Raw genomic sequence first — 17,564 nt, 5'->3', positions numbered from 1 at the left:
ATTACATTTAAAAAAATTGCAAATGTATCTCAAAAAAGTGAAGTTAGTTGATCAAAACATAGTTAGCATTTGCAAATGTCTGTTATCTAATGCTATTTATATATTTCATTGGTTTATGATGTCCCTGTATATGAATTACCTTCATGCACTAAATCACATTTATTGCATATTAAACTTTTAAAGCTCTTACATTATTCCATCATGGATGATACAGACAAGCCCATATGAAAGAGACAGAAGTTGTAAAATAAAAGACAAAACTGGTGAGGTATTTCCTAAATGTGTTGAGTAGGTGGGGAGCTCTGTAAAGGTGGTCCACGACGGCATCACGAGGAGTCAGGTTTCAGTGTGTTTGAGGGAGTCTGGATGAACTGAGACTGCCTTTGTTCACGTGGAGCTGCTCGCACTCGCAGACGCAGTCCTGGTGGGTGTGCAGGAGAGAGAAGACAGGAGCTGGATACTCAAACAGTGAGTTAACTCACTAACGGGAACACTGAACTGGACGACATGGGTCGTGCAAGTGTTTCATCGCTGAGGTGATTTTTGCTTTTTTACCCTCCGCTTTCATTCATGTCATATCGAGAGCGATGTCTCATCTTTATATTTTATTTCTCATCAGCAGAGTCTCACTGTGGTGCTGGAGTTTTATAACTGTGTGTATCTCATTTCCCGGGATTGCCTCTCAACGCCTTGAGTCCGGTATGTCACATCTGTTATGTTTTTATTTATTTATATAAAAGCAGACACATTTGTGTGTTTTACAGGTGTATACAAACCCAAAGCATGTAACAGAAACTTGTTGCATGGGCGACCTGTGGGAATTTGTTGGCCAATAGCTGTTTAATTTTCGAAGTTGTCTGTTTTTGTTTCCATGTTCTCCTTTTGCTTGGACATTTATGGTAAGGGTCCCTCAGCCTGTTTGATATTTTCGCTTTGAGATTGATTGAAACAGTGGTTGTGAATATTTTATACACTTTTGCATAGTAAAAAATGGCCGTGAAACATAAGGTTAAAATCTTTAGATGTTGAATGAATGAAGTTGAAATCACGAAGATAGGCGTGTTGATGCGCCCCGGACCGGTGACACTTCGGACGCGTTACGCGCATGCGTAGTAGCCTACTACACAGCTCAGTGAAAGACATGGAGCAGTGATTTATGATGATGCTGCAAAGCATTTAAATGAAACTTATGGGTGTTTAAAGTGCTAATTATTGTAAATCCCTTTATTTAATGGCAAACATTAATGCATTATGGTAATTTACGATAATTAATAATTAATGTACATCTCAAAAATAAAGCTAAGACCAGCATAAGATGGTAATCTGGTTTTAGCTGGTCCCCCAGCTTGGTTTTAGCTGGTATTGCTGGTGTAGCAAGCTGGTCTAGCTGTGTTTTGGTCACTTTTTAAGATGGTCTAGCTGTGTTTTGGTCACTTTTTATGCTGGTCTAGCTGGACTTAGCTGGTCAGGCTGGAAGACCATCTGACCCACCAGCTTGACCAGCTTTGCCAGGCTGGGAGGACCAGCTTAAACCAGCTACTCCCTACTTTAACCATCTAAAAACAACTACCAGCTTATGCTGGTCTTAGCTGGATTTTTCAGTAGGGAATAGTTTGCAGTATTATGAAAATTTATATTTAATTGTTATATACTTAAACACTATCCAAAATAGTCTACATTACATTGGCAGATGCTTTAATCCAAAGCAATTTAAAGTGTACTTTCTGTTTATTTTATCAGTATGACCCTACTGAAAAATCCAGCATAAGCTGGTAAGCTGGTTTTAGCTGGTCTCCCAGCTTGGTTTTAGCTGGTAAAGCTGATGTAGTAGCAAGCTGGTCTAGCTGTGTTTTGGTCACTTTTTAAGCTGGTCTAGCTGGACTTAGCTGGTCAGGCTGAAAGACCAGCTGACAAACCAGCTTTGCCAGGTTGGGAGGACCAGCTTAGAACAGCTACTGCCACCTTAAACCAGCTAAAACCAGCTACCAGCTTATGCTGGTCTTTGCTGGATTTTTCAGTAGGGTGGGCATCGAACCCATGACCTTTTTCACTGCTAATGTAATGGTCTACCAAAATGAGCTTCATTTATGTCACTTTTTGTTGCTTTATGTAGCGATAAATTAATTGCAAACATTTATAGCCTAATAAAAATATATTTTTAATTTATTATATAGCATTCAATTTGGTCTGTTGAATGCTGTATTCTGATTGGCTGAGAAATTTTCCATGGGTATGGATTAATTTCTAATAACCGCACACCTAACTTGTCAAATGTCTTAAAAATAGGCACCAGAGCAATGTTTGTGGTAACCGTGGTATAAGAGGAATAATTGACTTCAGTCCTTAAAATTATTTGAAAATAATACACACCCGCTTCACGTCGTGCCGCATTGCACCTTGGGTGTGCTGTGCATTATTGTCTTATAATTCATGGCCCCTCGTCAATAATGCCTTACGTATATGACTGTCTATAAGCTAATGTATTGGCTTATTGGAAACAATTACATTATTGCATCTTATACCACAGGCTGTTGAATGCTTTATTCTGATGTTCCATGGGTGTTGATAATTTTTCTGTAAACTACACACCTAACCTGTCAAATGTCTTAAAAATAGGCACCAGAGCAAAGTTTTTGGTAACCGTGGTATAAGCGGGATAATTGACGACGGGCCATTGAATTATAAGAAAATAATGCACACCCAAGGTGGTTATGCGGCACGAACTGGAGTGCCGTTTCACTGCACGTGCGCATTATTTTCAAATAATTCAAAGGACCGGAGTTTTGAAAAGGTAGGTGTGTGGTTATTGAAAAATAATGCATACCCATGGAACATTTCTCAACCAAATCAGAATACAGCATTCAACAGACCCGTGGTATAATTGAAAATAATGCATACCTTTGGTATAACCGCATTACCATTTTGGGTGTGCATTATTTTCTTACAATTCAACGGCCCGTCGTCAATTATTCCTTACTTTTTCTAATATAATATATTATTTGTGCATAAGGTTTGTTAATGAACCATTAATTACATTTATTATTACAAAGTGTAATATGATCAAAAGGAATTGTATTAATGCTCTTTATTTCCATTAACCTTGCACAACTTTTGTGTTCACAATGGCTATATTTATACTGTAGCACAAGAGACCCATTAAAGAAAGTATTTCCATGTTTCCACCATAGTCCAGGTGAGGTGCTTCGTTTTTGGATGGAATTTAAGGTCACAAAGGTGGACACAGAGGGATAAGCCTTCTTTTTTACTTCCATTACCCCCATAATGACAGATAGTTGGCTTGGTCATTCACTTCAGTTGAAATAGCTAGCAACTTTCCATTATGACCAGCTGTAATTATCCCCTTAGGATGACATAATGCTCACAAAAGCTGTATTGTCTTCCATCTGTAAAATAATGCAGAGCTGCTCCACTCACTCCACATGGGCCGTGAGCCAAACGATTGCATTCTTGACCTCCATTTCTGTTAATGGCGAACCTGAGACATCACTTGGCTGTTATTACAGGGCTTTAATAACAATCTACTTGAGAAACAGCTGATATTTGACACACTAGTCCAAATAAAAAAAAACTATGAATGTGAACTTCGGTTCAAGGGCTGAGTGTGACTCCCCCGGTCCTGAGAGGATCTCTTTGTGATTTACATTTCACAAAATCTCCTGTGATATATAACGATGGATCATTCTGCCAGCGAAGATCTGTGTATTGGCCAGGCAGACTGATTCGGGACAAATATTTCCAGCTTCAGCTATAAACACAGAGGAAATAGAGCTGTTGCCACAGAAACAACCCTTTCGGATGTATTAGGAGAGAACAGCTGCTTTTGTAATTCAAATGCCTGTTTGATGCACAAGCCTAACATCTTAAATAGCTCAGGTCTTTGTCTTCAGTGTTTGACCTCGGCTGATGAATTTCTTATGCTGTGTCCACAAAATGTGGCGTTGGCTGCTCATTTTTTATTGCAGTGTAGGCTTAATTTGTTTCAGATTTGCCTTGTCGATGATTTTCCAGTTGGCATTTATCCCAAACTGTAGGATTCACTCAGTCTAGCCTGTTTTCAAGAGGCACTTCCCTTACACAATGCACAAAGGATGCAATTTGTACTGTACTTTTGAGGGTATCGTGTACAGTGCAGGTTTCTCTGTAGTTTGGTTACTTTATATAACAGTTACTTATCTTCTTAAACAGTAGCAAGAAGCAATTGTAATGTGCTTGTATTAACCATTTTTTTGGTTGTTGTTGACTATAATGATCTAAGGATTGAAGACCACCGTGGGTCTTTTCTGAAATAAGCATAATCTTTTATTTTACCTATCATGGACTGACATTCCCAAGACATACAATATGGAGGCCAATATTGTTTGCAAACTGGTGACCGTTACCTTGGAGATGGAGAGGATCGCACCTGTGATTTCCTTGTTTTTCCAGATTCTCTTTTCTTACCATTACATACAGTCTGCAGTGTATTTGGGTGTATTTCACAGTAGAAAAATACACATTTGCGAATTGAATGTGTGTGTTCTTGTTGCATAATGTAATTGGAGTGTGAGAAGGATTTTCTTCTTCCACACTGAAGTTCCTGCCATAAATTTCTGGAAAATATTAAGTGACGGATACATCTCCTTCAAAGGAAATGTGTAACAGTGTCCAAACAAGAATGGTAAAAGACGTCTCATCCTTTCCCCAACTGGCGTAGAGAACAGGAGAGTCACTGTGGGAAATGTTAATTCTGTTTTGGGAAAAACAGTGGCCAGTTTAACCACAACTTTTTCTTTTGCTTATTGCGAAGGGTTTTCCGATATCAATGTCTCTTTCATTCTAATAGAGACTATGGCAATGAAGACAATGCTTTCTGTGTTTTTGTGAGATTTTGATTTGTTTTTTTTATTGGAGAGCAGATGAAATGTTATTCTGGGAAGTTGCTTAGGGAGGGAGTGAATCCCTTAATTGATTGTTCGGTCAAATACAGGAGCTACTTTCACAATCGTGTTCGTAGACATTGTTAAAACAAATATTTGGCATCTCATGGACATGAATAAGAAACATGAATGGCAACAGCTAGCTTTTTAACTTTAATAAACTGGTGAGTCATTAACCTGTGATTTATAAACCATCTAATGGGAATACATACTTATTTTACGACTTAGATCATTTGTACTGTATGAATTTGTACAAACTATTTGTATGTTTTATTAAGATCTGCTTTCACCCCATTGACATTGGGTCTAGGGATGGAGTTACATTCATGCTTTTACTGGATAATTGGTCATTTTTATACGATTTGCATTGCACAAGTCATACAAAATTGAATTCTTCCTGTGAGATCAGGTTTACACACTTGTGGTTGTCAAGCATTTAGAAGAGCGACAAGCATATTTAGCTGCAGTTTGTACTCTTACTGGACCAAAGCCAAAATGATGACTGTTTAGCATCTGTCCATTATAAAGTGAGCATTCCTTCATATACAATCTGTATGCTAGTGAGTATACAACTGCATAGTGTACTTATTCCCAGGTCAAACAGTGTGCTATGAGCCGGGTCATGTATTTTATGTTGTATACATTACAGCACATACATGCATATGGACTTCATAACAAAGCATTTAACAAGCCTTTACTGTACATCCTGTATATATACATTCTTCTCTGTATAGATACATTTAGTGATATATTGTCAAAGATCATGTCAATGTTTGTAGTTATTGCCTATCTATGGTTTTAAGATTAGTAATCACAACATGAATGTCCAAACAGTAACTGAAAAACAGAGCTCCCGATAAGAGGAATATTTTTGCAGGCGAGGCAGGCAGGTCAGACTGCAATGAAAGCATAGCAGGGATGAAATGAGACACAAACAGGAAAGATTGACCGGATGGCTCCATGGGATAGATGACACATCACAGCCATTACAAAAACAAATTTTTAAAACCTGTTTGTTTGTATTTGACCTGTGTAGTCATAAATGACATAAAGTGTGGAGCAGCTCATCTCTGACCAGTTAAAAATGTAGCGTTGTGATCTTCTGTGACCCCCATGGTCCTTTTTCAGGCCAAGGACCCCTTAATGGATAAGGCATAGGGACTGTGGTTTACATACTTTGTTATGATGGTTATTTTACGAAGATTCATGAGTTTGCCTAGCCTAGAAATCTAGACGCACCCTAGCGGCCGCAAAATATATTTGCTGCCAGGGTTTAGTCTAGGCACTCACAATACACTTAACAGCTCCAAAAAACAAAATTTGGTCAGGCCAATCACATCGTGTGTAGCGTCTGTGGGGCGGGCTTAACATGATGACGACAGAGCTGCAACGGTTCCTACTTGAAAACAGAGAATGGCTGCTGCTGCTGGCGAACAGCTATCTTTTGAAGCGGCTTTGGCCGCGACTCTGGAGGACTTAGACTTATGTTTTTCTTTGAGTGAAGAGCAAATAAACCCTACTGAAGTCGTTTTTAAGCAAGAAAGATGTGTTTGGAGTTTTGCCGACTGGTTACGGTAACTACGTCACCTTCTTCGTTGCTCTGATCCGTCATAGCGCTATCCTATTGCATGCAGAGGCATTTTGAGGGACAACCTTATATCCCGCCCCTTGCATTGAGCCGTTTGTGTGAAGAGTTGCCAGACCTTACATCTTGATGTAGGTCTGGCTAACCAGGCTAGAGTTTGCCCTTATATCTAATCTGATTGCGAAAGTGAGCATATTTTGGCGTGCTGTCCTGGGGGAGGGCTCTGGATCCGGAGTGAAGCTCCGGGTATGGCCCAAACCCGGAGAACTTCCCCATCCCCTAAGTGGGATAAAAACAGATTAGAGTGGGGAGTTGCGGTGGTTGGGGGATTTCGGAAACTGATCTCCGGACTGAGGTAGGTAGGTAGGATGCATGTATATGTAGTGTTTAGGCTGATTACCTAATGAGATGCACCTGTGCCGAATTAGTTAATTATCTGATCATGCTACTCTCGAACCTTTTTAATAAAACATCATTTAAAATAATAATTTTTGCCATACTACATAACATTTTACCTGAATAGATTTTTTTATAGGAATGTCAATCAAGATTCAATAATTTTTTATTGGTCTATTAATGCATTTTTGTTTAATGCCTAATTACATTTTTACAAAAAAAGACCAACAAAAAAACAGTAATACCACCACATAACCTGAAGGGTCCCCAGACATCCTGTTGAAGCTGTTATAAGCTTTTCAGCAAAAATAAATAGTTAAACAATAATAACTTAAAGGTGTAGCGGAGGATTTTTTCGAATTTTAGAAAATAACCGCCTTCTCCACTTTTTTAAATGCTATTGCGCAACACTCCTGATTGACAACTAGGAGGACCAATAGTCTTGATGATCCACCCGGAAAAAGAAAATCCTCCACAATACCTTTAAGTTTAAGTTTTTGAAGTGTATCAATACAAAACCACTATTAGAGAAAACCCTTAAACCTAGTTATCCTAAAACTTTTTATTTACCCGCATGTGCCAACTAACCCCAGATCATTATATAATAGAAATATTGTTTAATTGAAAAACTGTTTTTAAAACTTTCCAGCATATGCAAAGCGTTATTCTTTAGCCTGCCTGCCTATTTTAAACTTGGTGACTTTTATTTTCCCAAAACAAGTTTGCATGTTTAAGAAACAACTCCTTTTTCTAAGCTTTTAAGACTTTAGTGTGTAATGTGAAGGGAGGTTCAGAAAGAGAAAAACAGAGAGATCACAGATATTTGCTGTGAATAAGCATATTGCTAAATTGAATTAGCATGTGTTATGAGGAAATATCTGAAATGACTGGCAGATTTGTGGATAGTACCAGATTGTTTCCTTCATACAGTATGGAACACATGAGCGTTATTTTCCTTGCTTCATGTAACCTGGCTGAAATGAGTAATTGGAAATTTCTTAGTCAGTTATGAACAATAGGTGGTCTATCAATAGGGGTTCATGTTTTTATCATGTTTAACAAAAGCAGGATGTGACGGATTCCTCTATGTATATAGCCATAACAGTCAAAACCATGCTGAAAATTGCAAAAACATGCAGAATAAATGTATAGTGCCATAACATGAAGGAAATTAAATTAAAGGGAACGTGTAGTGACCGAAAACAACATGAAGTCACATGGAGAGTGTTTATTACACGTTAATCACATAAGCAGGCAAATCTGCATCTTATTCACAAACCACCCTAAAAAGGGATAGTTCACCCAAAAATAAGTATTCTGTCATATTATTCTCACCCTCATGTTGTTGTAAACCTGTATGAGTTTCTTTATTCGGTTGAACACAAAAAATTATATTTAGATAAATTATGACAACCAAACAGGTGATGGTACCCATTAAACATCCATAGTATCTGACTATGGAAGTCATTTGGTGCTGTAACAGATTTTTTATCATTTTTACATCATTTTTAAAGGTGAGTGGTGAACTTTCCCTTAAATCTAATTTAACAAGGTGTTAACTCGGTTGGTATAATGCTGTGCAACGTCAGAAAAATGGTACAAAAGCTGTCACTGGGGCGGTCCAATTATGTACCATTTGGGGGAACTTACCGTTTTTTTGGGGGGGAACTTACCGCTCATTTATTTCTATGGCTTCAAACAGGGATGTATTTAGAACCCACCAAACACTTCCATGTTTTCCCTATTTAAAGACTGTTACATGAGTAGATAAACGAGTATGACGACACAAAATAAAACTTTTTGGTAGCACTTTATTTTACAGTATGTGTACTTACCTTGTACATAATATGGTAAATAAGTTGTACCTACCGACAAATGTGTGGTACTTAATTTTAGGTATCTACATGGTACACTGTACTTACCAGTGGTACATACTTGGTAGTTATTATGTAACTTTAGATAAGTACTGGGTAATAACAGATACATACTTATAGTGTAGGTATACTGTAACTAACGAGAAACATTACTGTACTTACAAATAAATGTACAAAATAAGTATTTAGTATTTACAGGCAAGTTAGGGTAAATGACATGTATTTATAGTGTACATATATGATAACTAATATCAAACACTACTTTACTTATAAATTGTATATACACAATAAGTGTGTACTAGTGAATGTACCCAGTAGTTAATGCGTATGATAGTCAATAGTTGGGTTTGCCTCACAGTGACATGTATATGATGCTATATCTTAGGTGGTAGGTCCTATGTAATAACTGTGTAAAAAGCAACACTTTTTTTACAGTCCTGTTTCCATGTAGTTACCATGGACGTACTAGTGAATGTACCCAGGCCAGTAGTTAATGCTTATGGTTACTTAATGGTTGGTTTAAAGGACAATCTGAGTACCAAAATGGCACATCAGTAATGTTTGTTCTTAGTTATCATATATGTATGGTATAAGTATAACTTACACTTGCCTGCAGGTACCACACACTTATCGTGTATATACAATTTGTAAGTACAGTAGTGTTTCTCGTTAGTTACAGTATACCTACACTATAAGTATGTATCTGTTATTACCCAGTACTTATATAGAGTTACATAATAACTACCAAGTATGTACCACTGGTAAGTACACTAATGATACCAATTAATTACCATGTAGATACCTAAAAGTAAGTACCACACATTTGTCGGTAAGTACAACTTATTTACCATATATGTACAAGGTAAGTACACATACTGTAAAATAAAGTGCTACCAACTTTTGTTTGGAGCCATAGGTATTAATGGTTTAAGAACATTATTCCTTTTAGCTCTATTTGATTTCTAACTGTTTATAAAAAGTAATTAAATGATAAAGGAGATAAGAGGAGAGTTAACAATAGTTAACTGCAGTCATGTCTTTCATAAGCAAACACTTAGGACCTAAATTACAGTAATGAATGTACAATAGACTTCCCACAAATGCAACGACTGTAAACATTAATTTGCTGCCTGTTCATGATCACACTTTCTTCTTGAAAGTATGCAGCCAGCGGTTTTCTTCTGTCTCCAAGCTGTTGACCTCCACTCCAAACCCAAACATATCTTTGAGCACCTAATCACAGCTTTCTTGTTATCTTGATTAGGCTGTTAAAAGCTTAATGGAGAAAGCCACTAAAACTTCCATCTGAACTTGCAGATATGGATATTTTCTTTGTTTAGTGCAGACATTTACAACTCAGAAAACATGCTGGTAAAGCAACAGCTCAGTAAAACGGCAAACACAAAGGTGATTAGGCTTAACTATACACAAAGCAAGCCAACCAGGGTAGCTTATAAACCCATAACATCCTACATACACGAGGCAAAACGTGTCCCAGCCAATGTAATAAAACACTACGCGGCAGGGGTTCGTTCACCTGGATTTTAGTGGTTCTGCTGGGAGTTACAAGCAATCAAACTCTGATGTTTGGGCCAGGAAATCTGCTCCATCGATTTGTGGAAAGTTCCAGACGTTTCCAGGTGATTGGCTCAGATTGTAGATGAGATGATAGCTCAATAGCTGATTGTTACAGAACTCAAAGGCAGTGTCAGCTTTCTTGTATTTCCTCTCCAGATACAAAACTCTGTACATAACGCCCACGGAGGAAATATCTGTCAATTACTTAATGTCCGTGAGACCATCGTCCAGTGTTAATGACATTGTTTGTGCAGCTTTTTATTACAATGGCCTGTGAGACAAAATTTACCATTAGGGAGCAAAAACATTTGGGTTGACGACATGGATGTGAAGTTTTCCAAGTTTTCAAGAACACAAAAATGCTTATAATACATTGTTGTGGTCTGACTGAATATGTGTTAGCTTGTAGATCTGCATACAGTAGCTGTTCACCAATGAAACCTGTGGCATCTTTCTGGGGGTTTACCAGTGCAGTCTTACTACAGTAGTTCATCTTTTTAGGATGAGGGTACCAGGATACCAAAACATAACATTAAGAGTTCATATGCAAAACCCTCTAAGTGTATGCAACCCTTTATCACAAAATAATGTATCTATAGTCGTGTAAATTTGTGAGTCTTTTCCGTGACACTGACACGTTTTTCCGCCTTTTTGCGTGAACATGTCACGCATTTCTGTTTACGTGTCACTGTAACGTATTTATTACTCAACTGTTTTGTCCTATTTTCAAACCATTGATGCTTCGGTTTAGGGTTAGATTTGGTGTTTGCGTTAGGATTCCACTTTAAGTATTGGTTTATACCTTTTATTCATGATTTTTTTTTTTTTATATTTTATGATTTTTGAACCATTGTCACCTGGCATTATAGGGTTGGGTTTGGGTAAGGATGTCATTTAAGGATGCCTTTGGGACTGCTGATGGAAATTAGCTTTTGTTGACTCTTTTACAAAACATCTTTTCGAAAGATAAATGTATTTTGTACATTGTCCCTGACAAATAAACAAATTAAATTAAATACAATTTTATGTAAATCTAACCCTAAACCGAAGCGACAATGGTAAGAAAATGGGACAAAACAGTTAAGTAACCAATACGTGACAGTGACGCGTAAACAGAAATACGTGACGCAAAAAGGCGCAAAAACATATTAGTGTCATGGAAAAGTCTCACAAATTTACGTGACTATAGGTACATAATTTGAGTGATACTGCACTGTGAAAAATACTTGCCTTAAAATTTTTTTTTGAATCAACTCAAATTTCAACTTACTATTATTTATCTTGACTAGAGATGAGTTGTTATAACTACAGTTAAGTTGTTTTAACTTATAAAATTAAGTTGACTTTTCTCAACTATATTTTATAAGGTGTGACAACTCATCTCTGTTGACATGACTTGTAAATCTGAGTTGATTTAACAAAAAATTTAAGACAGCAAAGTATTTTTTACAGTGTGGGTTGGTGTCTGACACCCTATCTCTCTCCAGTCACAGTCCTTTGTGAATAAAGGTAAAAGGCTTAAAATCGGCATGGTGTTTAACAGATTCTGCTGAAATAGCTGAATATCTGGGATTAAAGAGATACTCCAGCCAAATATTAAAATTACCCCATAATTTACTCACCCTCAAGCAATCCAAGATACACATGTCCATCATCTTTCAGACAAACACATTTGGAGTTATTTTAGTAAATGTCCTTGCTCTTCCAATCTTATAATGGTAGAAAACAGGGTTCAGGGAATATCTTCTGACTTTAAACCCCAAAAAAGTGCATTCATCCTTCACAGAAGTAATCCACATGGCTCCAATAAAGGTCTTCTGGGTAATCAATGAACTTTTATTAGAATAATATCCATATTTTAAACTATAATAACTGGTTACGACGCCATCTTGAACTCATGCGATTCACGAGAGTCACTGCGCAAGTGATTTAATGTGCAAAACACTTGTCAGGATCCTGCCAAAGAGTCTTGTTTAATATTTATGTCTAGTCATGATGGCAGGGTTTTGGCAGTCCCATGTTCTATGTGGAGGGTCATGGCCTTGCATATCGGGTCATGTGCCTTCGGTGTCTCATCTCTTGTCCCCTTCCCCTCGTTCTTCTGCTTATTGTTAATCATTAGTTTATTCCCATCACCTGTTTTCCCCTTGTTACTTTGTTTAGATTTCCTTATTAAAGTCATTGTGTCCTTAGTTCTGTGCAGGCTCATTTTGTATTGATAATGTTTTCAAGTGGTGTATTGTTCAAGTCAAGTATCTAGTCAAGTTTAATTGTCAAGTCTTCAGTCTAGTTTAGTGTTTTGTGTCTGTTAATACGTTTGCTCCATACTGTTTGCCCCCAAGTGGGCTTTTGTTTTGTCTTGTGTCAACATGTTGTCTAACCCGTCATCATCCGCACTTGGGTACATCTGAAATTCCTGACAATATACATTAAAAATCATGACGTATTAAAGGAAATACAAATGGAATGAATGAAAATCTTCTTTGTTAATCATCTAATTTTTTTTTGTGGGCAAATCAAAGTCAAAAATTTGACCCTTTTGATTCTCCTCTTAACTTGAATTCATTATAGATAAACAACAAACAATCAAAAGTTGAAATAATATAGTCTCTTAAATGTTTATTGAAGATTACTGTCAGTGGCCCATCAGAACTTTAGATTGGACCCCGAGGCTCCTTCTGTATGGTTAGGGAGTCAAGCTCTCAACAGCCACTGTTTCTTATATAAACACAGATGGAACGGGATGCTAAAACCATATGGCCCTTTCAAGTTGTCCTCGTGCAGCTCATTTGAGTAATTGAATCAGCAGGATAAAAATATGCTGATTTAAATCCAACATTCATTATTATGTGGTAGGTCTATAAGTAATAAAACACACAAAGGTTTCATCAGGAAGATAATTATGTCTAGATGCTTCAAGTATGATCACAAAGTTAACTTAAGGCTGTTTCTCTAAAAAAAGTGCAGTAGGAAACTGAAATACTAAGATACAAATCATCTAAGAAATTCACAGGCGCCTGGAAGAGAACCTAGTATTGGGAAAAAGAGAACTCATACGTCTTCAGCAATAAAAACTCTGGCTAAAATAAAGAATTGGTTATTATACTATCACAAGACATAAAATTGTCAAACATTTCAATTTATTAGCCATCTGATTGTTTTAAGTTGTGCATTCTCCATATCAAAAGACTGTGTAATGAATAAACGAATCCTCATCCTTTGCCAGCTAGTGTTAAGGCCGGGTCATGTTAAAGCATTTGCCTCTTCTGAATATGAATAAGCTTCTGGATAATTACCAACTAATTTGCTGACTTTTATTAAACTTGGATTGTTGCATTTAAAAATTGCATTTTAATATCCAGGGGTTTATTTTGTAGTTAAACAAAGCACATTTCATACTCAAACCACTACTGAAAAGTTAAAGTGTTTACTGTAAAGTCCTTGGCAGTATCTTAGCGCTTGATTTGCAATGGCTGTATATTTGTTAACGTCGTACATTTGGCCGACACCAAGCCTCCATAAATCAAAAATCCTCTTCCATCCTGATATCTCTGGCTGGGCTTCTGGAGATCTGTGTTTGTGATGGCAGCGCGAAAGGTTTTTTACCCCATGAATACATCAGCACTTTGATTATTTTAAGTCATGTGCACTGTAGCACATCTGCGGACTGTCGAGTGTTTTTAAGCATTTCCAGTAGTTGGTCCAACGTTCAGTCCTTTATAGAGAGTACACTATAAATTCTGCTGGGTTGTTTTTAACCCAAACCTGGGTAAATATGGAACAGAACACATGTTGGGTTATAAATAAATCTATTGTTAACCCAACCATGAGTTGAAACAACCCAGCATTGCATTGAAGCAACCCAGTTGATAAGATTAAGTGTGCCAAAATCTTGTGCTTGACTAAACCGTATAGCAGTGAACTAGATGAGATTGAAAATACTCCTTATATCATGAAAATCTGACCTTTTCCATATTGAAGTATTATAATTGGGTCCCCAGTGCTTCTATCAACCTAGAAAATGTGAAAAAGATCAACCCAGTAACTTAGTTTTGGTAAATCATTCTATGCAAGCATGTGAAAAAATAGGTCATTGAAATCTGGCTCCCTTTGTGATGTCAGAAGGGGATAATACCGCCCCTTAATTTGAACTATCCAACCACAGCACTGCCATTTAGTGCAGAGATCAGCTCATTTGCATTTAAAAGGAGTCAGACACACCCAAAAACAGCACAATTTTGCTCACACCTACAAAGTGACAATTTTAACACGCTATAATAAATTATCTATATGATATTTTGATTTAAAAACTTTTAAAATCTCTTTTTTTTCTCCATTGTGTGCCACTGAAATCCTTAATTTACATTTAATAGCACTTTTATGGCACATTAAACAATATTTTAAGCTTTAAACAACTAAACAACAAATTTTTGTTTTAAACAGGATGTTTGAGTTGGAAATAACAGTTAAAAACCAGGAAAAACCAGTGTAGACCGGTGTCATGAAAAGATCCAAGGGGATTTAGCCATATTAGAAAAAAGGGATGGCGAATGAACTGTCATCACAGGGCTCCAGACTGCCACCAAATGGGGGCATTTTGCCACCAAAATATGAGAGTGTGCCACTGAATTTTACATCCAGTTGCACATGTGCGACGATTGTGATGTGACACTGAATTTAAAAACAGCACATTGTACTTTCTGCATCTATCATTAAAGTATTTATTAGTAATACAGTGGAAATTAGTAGAAATGTGAATATTTGGATAGCATGTTGATTTACAGTGTGTGCCCCTAAATTTTCTGGTTGCGCCCCTAAAAATTTCAGTTGGGGGCCACAGTGCTCCTAGTGAAAAAAGTAAGTCTGGAACCCTGCATCAGTCTTTCCTGCTCATTTTGTAAACGCTCTGTGTCTGATTTGCATGAATGCACTTTTTTGATTTATGTGGAGATGTGCATGTGAAGTTCACAAAGAAAGTTTAAGCTTATATCAAACTGTAATAACAGTACAGTATGTCTGCCATTAAATGGTCAGCATGGGGATTTATGAGGCTAGCAGCTAGCCTCTTGCGTGATAAAAGGTTGTCCAACACTTCAGAAGACCAAATCTTTTTCCAAGGTTGAACGTGGGCCGGATAAATGGTGTCCCACTGGATAATTAGATCACATTTTTGTGCATACTGTTTCGGATGTGACCTAAAATGACTACATAAGTGATATACAGTATGATATGTAATTTGGTGGAGCATCTTTTGAACATTTCCCAAAATCCTGTTTCTATGTAAAATGATGACAGTTAAGTTTACTCTCTTGGTACACAGAGCTGTAATGTGGAAAATCACAAAACTGCCTCAGACCCAGATGTGAACTTCACTAGAGAGTCTAGAGATTTTGCAGCAATGGTCGCAAACTCCCTAACAAGTGCAAGCAATAATGAACGGTCACAGGTTCGATGACATAAAAAATTAGTCTCAAAAGATATTGAAGATTGATGATGTAGGCTTGGAAAAAGCTGCCTGAACTACAAATCCTCTTGGGTAACCATCCCAGAACACTGAAAGATTGAAGAAATTGAATCGGATGGACTGCCCAAAGTCATTGCTCCTCAGGGTTTGCTTCTTAAACATGAAATCCCTTTAAGTGATGTGTGTAGTGCATGAGTACATACACGTGTGAAGGTATTTGGATGATTTTAATATGAATAGCTGTACTGGAAACTGCTATTCAAACGTTTTCCCAAAATTGTATTTAATCTCAAACTTGACTTCTAAGAAACACTCACAAAGGTAGACATAATTGCTCCTGAAAATGTGGTTGCCCTGTGCTTTAGTTGTAACTTTGTATAATTGCAAAGCATAACCAAAGTGTCATAGTCTCTTAGTGGTTATAGCCAGATATATTCAGTGTTAGCTGAGAAGACCAGACTGTAGGATTCATAATGAATAGCATTCTTTGTGGTTATTTTAAGATATTTTTGGCGATTTCTCACCATTGGAGTACAGACAGGAGGTAACACAGGATGAGAAAGGGCATGGACTCAGGAAAGGAACTTAAGTTGGGACTTGAACTTAGGTCACGGGTAACACCAGGATAACATTTTGGCACACTGCCCACAGGGTTATGACTCCAGTCGTAAAACATACTCCAAGGGGGCGTGTACATCAAAGCGTTTAAATGCCAGGCGTAGGTGCTTGTTGAACGGCAGTTGGTTGTTGTGATATTTGTCCCGCCCCTCACCCATTGTGATTGGATGGGAGAGTGAGAAGTGACATTGATGAGCTGACCCAGCAGGTATTTCAATGTTGATTCACTGTTGAATCAATGTTGAATTACTTTTTGATTTTGCAAATTGAAGTCCTATGGGGTGGTGATGGCTCAGTAGATAAGACCCTCGCTTTTGGTGTGAGAGACCCGGGTTCGAATCCACTGTGACACGCCATTGTGTCCCTGAGCAAGACGCTTAACCCCTAGTTGCTCCAGAGGCGTGCGACCTCTGACATATATAGCAATTGTAAGTCGCTTTGGATAAAAGTGTCAGCTAAATGAATAAGTAAGAATCAACATTGAACAAATAAAACAATTGACATTATTTCAACCATATTTTAACATTGCTTTTTAAGCATTTTATTAACTTTTTGGAACCGTTTAGCATTAACTGCTGTTTCAAGGTTAAAACAAGAACTGACATTATTTCAACCATATTTCAACGTTGAAGGTCGGTCATATGCCTGCTGGGAAGCGTTTCATCCTAAGCTGAACATTTTTCAACTCTCGGCTCTCTTTATTTGTTGTAAATCTCAGATTCGGTGTGTACTCTTGTTGAAGAACTGCTGCCAGAATAAGCGATACGCCATTTTTGATTGTGAAATATCATTGGCTCTCAACATTGAAACAAGAACTGACATTATTTCAACCATTTTTCAAAATTGATGGTCAGTCATATGCCTGCTGGGGAGCATTTCACCCAAAATTGAAAATTTTTCAACTCTCTGCACTCTTTATTTGTTGTAAATCTTGTATTCGGAATCAGTGTGTACTCTCGTTAAAGAACTGCTGCCAGAATAAGCAATACACCATCTTTGATTGTTGCATCATTACGTCAACTTTAAACGGAAAATGAAGGCATTTCAAGGTTGATTAACTGTTGAATCAACGTCAAGGACAAGGTTAAATCAATGTCAATATACCTTTTGAT

The 17,564-nt window shown here is 37.3% G+C and overlaps 1 protein-coding gene across 3 annotated transcripts in view; it reads left to right on the top strand.

Moving 5' to 3' along the window:
• The first annotated feature begins 376 nt into the window (after positions 1-376).
• col15a1a (collagen, type XV, alpha 1a) overlaps positions 377-17,564 on the top strand; it is a 93,973-nt gene continuing 76,785 nt past the window's right edge. The window contains exons 1-2 of one of the 3 annotated variants that reach the window (XM_065294827.2): positions 377-536; positions 620-699. In XM_065294827.2, coding sequence (XP_065150899.1) covers positions 508-536; positions 620-699 — 109 coding nt within the window. In that variant the 5' untranslated portion in view covers positions 377-507. The remainder of the gene's footprint in view (positions 537-619; positions 700-17,564) is intronic. The other 2 variants (XM_065294826.2, XM_065294825.2) reach the window with 2 other exon arrangements.

The sequence above is a fragment of the Paramisgurnus dabryanus genome, chromosome 22, assembly GCF_030506205.2.
Source record: "Paramisgurnus dabryanus chromosome 22, PD_genome_1.1, whole genome shotgun sequence".
Taxonomy (NCBI): Eukaryota; Metazoa; Chordata; class Actinopteri; order Cypriniformes; family Cobitidae; genus Paramisgurnus; species Paramisgurnus dabryanus.
This window is presented reverse-complemented; position numbering and strand designations above follow the sequence as displayed.